At 54.2% G+C, this 8,226-nt stretch overlaps 1 protein-coding gene across 1 annotated transcript in view; it reads right to left on the reverse strand.

Annotated features, from left to right (window-relative positions):
• Positions 1-8,226, reverse strand: part of cdh24b (cadherin 24, type 2b) — a 72,678-nt gene that overhangs the window by 43,224 nt on the left and 21,228 nt on the right. Inside the window, exon 2 of the mRNA XM_030364095.1 lies at positions 288-2,239. Coding sequence (XP_030219955.1) covers positions 288-1,871 — 1,584 coding nt within the window. The 5' untranslated portion in view covers positions 1,872-2,239. The remainder of the gene's footprint in view (positions 1-287; positions 2,240-8,226) is intronic.

The following is an 8,226-nucleotide window of genomic DNA, read 5'->3' on the forward strand; positions in this document are numbered from 1 at the left end:
CTTCGTAGCGCCTCACTAAACCATTGATTCATTGGACATTTTGTACAGGCAAGTACACGGGCACCCTGGCTAAATAACGGGGCCAATGCTGAATCTGCTCCAATTGAAGGTTTATGTCAATGTAAAACCTGTCCAATGAAAGCGTCGGTGGCCAAGGTTGCGGAGCGGCGTCACAGGGGTCTAGATCTTTCCACCGCCCAGCTCCCCCCAGGAAGTACCCGGGTTCAATATTTATTGTTGTTCAAATTCTTTCTTAATCAACAAGACAAAGCAATGTTCTCACTTACCCGTCCAATCAGCACCGGCTCTGGTCCGGCGTACTCTTCGATCACAAAGAACTGGTTCCAGATCCAGCTCCGCCTGCTGCGAGACCGGGGACCCCGCACCTCCTTCTTCTCCTCCTCCTCCTCCTCCTCCTCCTCCTCCTCCTCGCCTCCCCGCGGCTCCTCTTCCTCCTCCTCTTCCCCCTCTTCGTCTGACTCGGCCTCCTCAAACACCAGCCCCCCCGGGCTCCCCGCGCCGGGATTGACAGCCGTGACGCCGCCGCCCTCGCTCTCCCGGGCCCGTGTCTCCGGATCCGGACGCAGCCTCAGGATGTGGCTGCTATTTTGGTGGGCTTTGGGCTCCCGGCCCGGGGAGGGGAACCGGGACGTGCTGGGCTCCGTGTCGGGGGAGAGGACCGCCTCCGTGTCTGTCTGCTCTCCCTGGGAGTCTCCCGGCGCGCCGCCCAGCTTCACCCTGGGGGGCTGCGGGGGGAGCGCCAAGGAGGGGGATCCGTTGGCCTGGGGGGGGACGTGCTGGGGGAGGTGTTTGGGGGAGGGCGTCAAGGGGGCCTGCGTTTGACTGGCGACCGCCTGCTTCTCCTTGCCGCCGCCGACCTCGCTCTGTGGCGCGGCGAGCGAGCGAGGGACTTCTCTCCACCTGGAGCCTTCGTCGCCGCCGCCCTCTGACGGCGCCATCGCCCGTTTGTCCTTCCCCTTGGTGGGAGATGAAACGGTCTGGCTGAAAGGATGCGGCCGTGGGTAAACACTGTGATTAGCGTTGGGGTCTAGATTAGTGACCGGGCTCACATTAGGAAGCACGGTTTGATTATCCAATCCCGGGTGACTTTGAGTGGCAGTTATATCTTGTCTCTGGGCCCGGCCGGCCTCCGAGTGGCTGCTATTAACGTCAATCAAGTCTCTCTTCCTGCTGCGGCTGCCCTTGCCCTGGAAACTCTGCAGCTGGGAGTTGACGATTCTCACCAGGTTCTCCTTGGACAGGAGTTTCAGCACGCCGTAACTCCCGGTGAGGTTTAACCTCCTGCTCGTGTCCCCGCTGAACCCCTTCGCCGGCACACCTGTGGTCGTGTGGTCGCCGGGATCCGGTCTGCTCCTGGGTCGCGCCCCGGGTCGGAACCGGGTTTTATTGGAGTGCAGATCACTTTTATAGCGGATCACAAAGGCCTTTTCCACTTTCCCTGTTTTAGTGATCGTCTCGTCGTTCTTGGTAATGTTTCTCGCCGGGATTAGCTCCCTGTTATTGCCTGGCGCGTAAGTGCCTTCCTGTTTATTGACAAACCCGACCTCTCGCTTGGGCTTTGAACCCAGCTTCTCCTTGTTGGCCAATGAGGCCGCCGCGTGGCTCTGCAACATCTTCGCGTACGAAATGGGTCCGCCCTCGGCCTCCTGATCGCGTCCAATCAAATTCCTAAGAGTCACGACAGGCATCCCGTTGGTGTCTGCGGTCGTGTCCCATTGGTTGGCCGCGTGGTTGGCCGCGTGGGGCCCGCCCACTCCTCGCCTTCTCAGACTCCTATTGGCTGAGGCTCCGGTGGAGAGGCCATCCGAGAGGCAGAGCAGCACCAGCAGCAGCAGGTTCCGGGTGATCATGGCGTCTGGAGTGGAGATGTCCTAACTTGAACGGGGCTCGCTGCGAGGCAGGGCAGGTTTTCCGCTTGTCTTCATTCTCCTCCTCGAAGTGTTTCTCGCTCAGTGCAAAAGCCCACTCCTTGTCTTCCTCCCTCCTCCTCTCACTCCTTCATCACGTGCCCTTCACGCAGAGCTGGAGGCTGAAGTGTCAGTCACTCGCTGTTCTCTCTTCGCTCTCTCGCGCTCCCTTCGCTCCTCTCTTCTTCTCTTCACCTCCTCGTCTGGTATCGAACTCGATCTCCCCGAGCGTCTTCCGGTTCCTCCCGTCGCCGCGCTCCCGCCCCGCCGCCTGGTTCGGTGTGTTCCCCGCCGAGGGACGTCTCAACGCCCTGGGAAGGAACAGATAAACATAATTAAGTTAGGATCCTGAGTCATTGTGCCGTGGTAATTAAAATCGGTTGAGCAGAGGGGAGGTGGGAGAGGAAGAGAGAGGGAGAGTGACGGATGGAGAGGAAGAGGCAGTACGCCTCAACAGTGGAACAGGTAGGACAGTGCCTGCCTCAACAGAAACAAGCAAACACATTTTTGCACAAGCACACAGGTAGCCTGTGGGTTCAGGAACCACATCCGTTATAATGACCCAGGGGTGTTGTGTCTGCATCTTATTAGACACGCAGCACACATCGGAACCCAATTATGAGAACATTATTCCGTTCCTCTCGCCAAACTCTCTCCCTCTGCTGGTCCTCGAGTCCTCAGTAGTGGAGTCGAGTTTGCTAGATGCAATCTGTCCAAACCATCAAACCCAAGCACCCCATGCCGCTACTTTGAAGTTTGATGAAGTAGTTTGTGATGTATTGTGCTGCTATGCAGAGCCAATTAGAAAGTGAACACAGATCCCAACTCCAGATGAGGTTGTGCATTGGAAGCAACTGCGCCTTGAGCTAACATAAAACGATGTCGATTCTCCAACGTAGGGGATCTGAGAGGGAGAGAAATCTTTTGAGCTGGTGCGCCTGCTGGGAATGCAAAGAAAACCGAAACATTTTCTATACGATATCAATCTGCCCGGCGCTTTATGATAAGGACGAGTAGTAGCTCACATGAAAGAAACAACTGTTGTCGAGGGAAAGATAAGCATGTGTGTATCGTTCTAAACCATCCCTCCACAGGAGACCCAGGTAGATTTGAAAGGAAGGCCGTGAGATATCTTGGCAGCATGGCTATCTATTATCACTATTATTTAGTCTATCGACATTAAGCAGACTCTTATCAATTGTTGACACATCACTACACTAAGGGGCAGGAAAGTGCTTGGCCCCTTGCTCAAGGAAGCCTACAGGTGGACGGGTGACGTTGGGGTTCAAACTGAGACAGGCTCGATGTGGGACGTCCAGCGCCCACTGTCATGACCATCCAGCGAGGAGGGGGGTCCGTGTTTTGTGGTAGGCCCGGGTGTTTGACTCTACCGACTGAGCCTGTCAGTACATTCACCGGGGCATGACGGAGGGAGGAATATTCCAGATGGAAAACACTGCTCGACACTCACACACACACACAGACATGCACACACACACACGCACACACACACACACACACACACACACACACACACACACACACACACACACACACACACAATCATAAAAACAGTGCCATCAATCCCCAACACACACACACACAGTCTTCCCACCCGACAAACAAACAGACACACACAGATGCAGCTCCCAGCTCCCTCAAACTCTCCCTAAACTCTGTCAAAAGCACAAACACTTTTTTTTGGTGAGGAGAGATTTACGGAGGGGAAAAGAAGGGGAGGAAATAAATAAACAAAGAAATAAGCAAAAAACAAGAAATACTTCTCCCCGCTCTCTCCCTCCCTCCCTCCCTCCCTCCCTCCCTCCCTCCCTCCCTCCCTCCCTCCTGGCACATGTCTTGCTTCCCTCCCACTCACCACCTGTCTCGCTCCCATCTCGCCGGCGAGGAGCGACGCATCCAGCGCGCATACGCCCCCATCCCCTCTCCTTTAAGGCGCCGTTAGCTTGGCACGCCATCTTCTTCTCGTCTACCCTCGCCCCCACCACCCCCACCAGAACCCCCTCCACCCCGACCTATTCCCTGTCAATCACGGCCGCTGTCACTGCCACCGTCCTCCGCCCTCGCCCACCACCCAAATCAATCCATCAGCCCCGTCTCGCCCCGTCTTCCCCGCGGCCTTGTGGCGCCGGCGTCGCGATAAACGGCGGTCCCCACGCCATCCCCGCGGGGCTCCGCCCCCCTCAGCCTATAAAGCCATCGTTCACGCGGCGGATGGCTGGGTACGCCCCACGTGTGTCTGTTTGTGCGCTGGGTTAATGCGGCGCGCGGCAAAGGAGCGAGGGCTCCGACGTCCTGTTCCTGCGTTAAAAAATAAAAGCCCCCATGCGTCACAGCGCAGCCGGGAGAATCAAACATGCAAGTCTGGGGATTTTAATGCGAGGCGGCGTGGGGAGTGCGCAGCCAGCTGTGACATTGGATTCGTTGACACACATCCCCCCCCCCAACCCTGTCGTCCGTCCCCCCTGCCTCTCTCTCTCTCTCTCTCTCTCTCTCCTCTCTCTCTCTCTCCCCTCCCTCCCTCCCTCCCTCCCTCCCTCCCTCCCTCCCTCCCTCCCTCCCTCCCTCCCTCTCCCTCCCTCCCTCCCTCCCTCCCTCCCTCCCTCCCTCTCTCTCTCTCTCTCTCTCTCTCTCTCTCTCTCTCTCTCTCTCTCTCCCCCTCCCAGAGGGGCCTATCAGCAGGGACCTGCCTGGGCGGGCGAGCGTTGCCATAGGCGGTTTGCTAACGAGGTGGCTTCAGGTGTCGGGGACAATTAGGCGCGTATTGACACTGGTCCAGAGGTGCGCAGGCTTCCTTAAGCTCCCACTATTCTGGGACTGGGCTCCCGAGCAGACTAGGGTGTTTTTAGCTCCACAAACAAGTGTCAGAACAATGTTGGCCAAATGTGCTCTGTCTATATGTCTCTCTCTCACACACACGCATACTCACACAACCGGCACACTCGAATAAATAACACACAAACAAGTCTGATAGTAGCAACACATACTATTCCAGTCGGTCACACAACCCACACACACACACACATACCCAATTCTTCAAGTTACAAACACACACTCTCACCCCGACAAAGAAGACACACTATCACCTCAACATGCAAACACATTCAAAAACATACACACTCACACCCCGACACAACCCACTCACACTCCCGCCCAAACAAAACACACACACACACACACACACACACACACACACACACACACACACACACACACACACACAAACACACAAACACCACACATACAAACAAACAAACACGCTCCAAGACACAAGAAATAATCCAATCCACATCACACTATGCACACAAACACACACACACTCCCTTTAGCCATCAAGGTCAAAGTAAATGCTGGCAGTTTCATTTTGAAGCTGTTTCCTCATTAGCTTGTCCTATGAAAAGATACCTCACTTATTCACAACCCTCGGTGTTGAAACCGCCAACAACACAACACAACACATCACATCTCCAAGCATCACAACACAACGCAACATAACACGACAGAACATTTCCCAATGCATCACAACGCAACACAACGCATCACAGGCCCAACTGCTCCCTGCTTCACGGGGGAGAATGTGGCGTCTCCCCCTTTCTCCCTTCCTAATGAGTTTGGGGGGATACGAGCCGTAGCTGGGGGGGCTAGCTCCGGGCGCTAGCTAATTACAGTTGTATATAACATTCAGCTAAAGGTGTGTTCCCCATCGCCGGGTGGTCCCATTACTCCCAACGTTCCCCCTGATGCCTTTTGTGGCGCTGCGGGAAGCAGCCCAGAGTTTGTCACCCGGCTGATTAATTGGGGTCATCAATATCTTAATTAATTCCCTGCCCCCCCCCCCCCCCCCCCTCCCTTTCTTCCATTCTTCCCTTCTTCTTCTGGGTTTCCTGGGCCGGAGCGCGGCGGCGGAGGTTCGGTACGGATTAGAGGCGGATCCGCCGCCATCGATCTCGGAGCGGGCGCGACGCTCCGGAGGGCTGTCACCGACTGAACGAGACGAGGACACGTTAATTACAATTCACCTCTGGGCGCCAGCACCTAGCTGTCTCTCTACCGCCCTCTCACTCGCGCTCTCTCTTGCTCTCTACTCTCCCCCTCTCTCCATCTCTCTCTGTCCCTCTCTCCTTCTCTCACTCCTTCTCTCCCTTTCTCTCTCTCTTCCTCTCTTCCTCTCTCCCTCTCCCTCTCCATGTCTCGCTCACTTTCTACCGCTCTCTCTTTCGCTCTCTCCCTCACTCTCTCTCCTTCTGTCTCTTGCTCTCTCTCACTCTCTCTCTCTCCCTCTTTCACTTCTCTCCCTCTGAATGGCTGCAGTGGCGTCTTGGCTGGCCGAGCAGAGGAAGAGAGAGGAAGAGAGAGAGAGAGAGAGAGAGAGAGAGAAAGAGAGAGAGAGAAAGAGAGCGAGAGAGAAAGAGAGAGAGAGAGTCGAGAGACATACGGACATGGTAGTTCTTGGTCTCTCTCTCCTCTCTCCATCTCACACACTCCATATGTCTCTCTGTCCGTCTGTCATCATGGGTACTAACTAGAGCTGTCAGTTAAACGCGTTATTAACGGCATTAACGCAAACCAATTTTAACGGCGTTAAAAAAATTATCGCGCGATTAACACAATTGTTTTATTTAAAAAAAAATAATATTTTTTTTTTCTTTTTTTTTCTTTGGCTCAAAACATAGAAGCAGTAGCCTGACTGCTATGTTCGAATGACATTTGTTCAAAGCAGTCGTTTAATTGCACTATAGGCTCTTTTTTTGTATCGTCCTGTTTTGATCAGTATATGCCAATGTTGTTATCAATAAAAAATCATTTGCCCAAGGCAAGCCGATGCACTTCACCATACTGATAAGATAATTAAAATGAGAAGAATTCTGGGACAAAAAAATCAAGGGATATTTAGCATAGAAAAATAATTTGCGATTAAACGCGATTAATCGTGAGTTAACTATGACATTAATGCGATTAATCACGATTAAATATTTTAATCGCTTGACAGCTCTAGTACTAACAAATGCATGATCTATGACCTGCCTTGCAAATGCTCTGCATAAAAATGCTTCTCGATGCTTACAAGGACGCACACACAAACATACGCAGGCGAATACACGCACACACATACACACACACATATTACCCCACCTATACTACCGCACAACAAAAAGCATCAACACAGACATGACATCAAAACAACATGATGCATTCTAGTCACGCACAAACACACACACGCATGACCGCGTATCCGTACGCTCCAAAGGCGCCCGACGACTTGTCACGCCACTCTCTTCTGCCAAAGAAGTTTCTGCAAGGACTTCCTTCCGTGGACCAAGTCAAGCCACTCACACACTCTCTCTTCATCTTGTCCTCTCCCTCACCCTCTCTTTCTCTCCCTTTCTCTCTCTCTTTCGTCGTCTATCCCCCCGCCCTGGATCTCCCCCTCTGTGTCTCCCCCCTCCCCTCCCGTCTCTCCAGGAGGTAGTCGCAGGAAGACACCCAACAGAATTATGCATGGAGAAACAAAGGAAGCACAAGAAAGAGACGGAGAGACACAGGAGACTGCAGAATATACTCGCGGTGGACTTGGGCTGTGTGTTTGCTGTGTGTGATTGCTGTGTGTGTTTGTGTCTGTGTTTGCTCTGTGAGTGTGTGCGCGTATGCGTTTGTTTGTGTGTTTGTGTGTTTGTGTTTGTGGGTGCATGTGCTTGGTGTGTGGTGTGTGTGTGTGTGTGTGTGTGTGTGTGTGTGTGTGTGTGTGTGTGTGTGTGTGTGTGTGTGTGTGTGTGTGTGTGTGTGTGTGTGTGTGTGTGAGTGCTTATGTGCGTTTGTGTTAATAAAATTGGGTGTGTGTGTGTTGGTTTTTTTAACCGCAAATGATGCGGGTATCCGTGCCTCTGATAAAGAATGATGCTCGTTATATTCCCTCCACGACCTCCCCTTGAACCCTGGCCCTGACACAGCGAGCAGACCTGCCAGGGGGGGCGGGGCGGCCCCCAGTCAGCACCCCTACCCTCCCCTCCTCCCCCACCCCCCTCCTCCCACAACACCCTGTTAGCACTTTAGCATGTTGGCAAGTTAGCATCGGACAGAGCACTATCCCCCCGGGCCCAGAGAGACACAAGGAGGGGAGGGGGAAGCAATAGAGAAACCACAGATCAACAACCAGGGAACAGCCACACGACGACAATCAGACGACAATAGGATGAAGAGGGGTCGGTGGTGGAGTGGGGGGGGGGGGGGGGGGGGGGGGGGGGGGGGGGGGGGGGGGGGGGGGGGGGGGGGGGGGGGGGGG

The sequence above is a fragment of the Gadus morhua genome, chromosome 8 (genome assembly GCF_902167405.1).
Source record: "Gadus morhua chromosome 8, gadMor3.0, whole genome shotgun sequence".
Lineage (NCBI taxonomy): Eukaryota > Metazoa > Chordata > Actinopteri > Gadiformes > Gadidae > Gadus > Gadus morhua.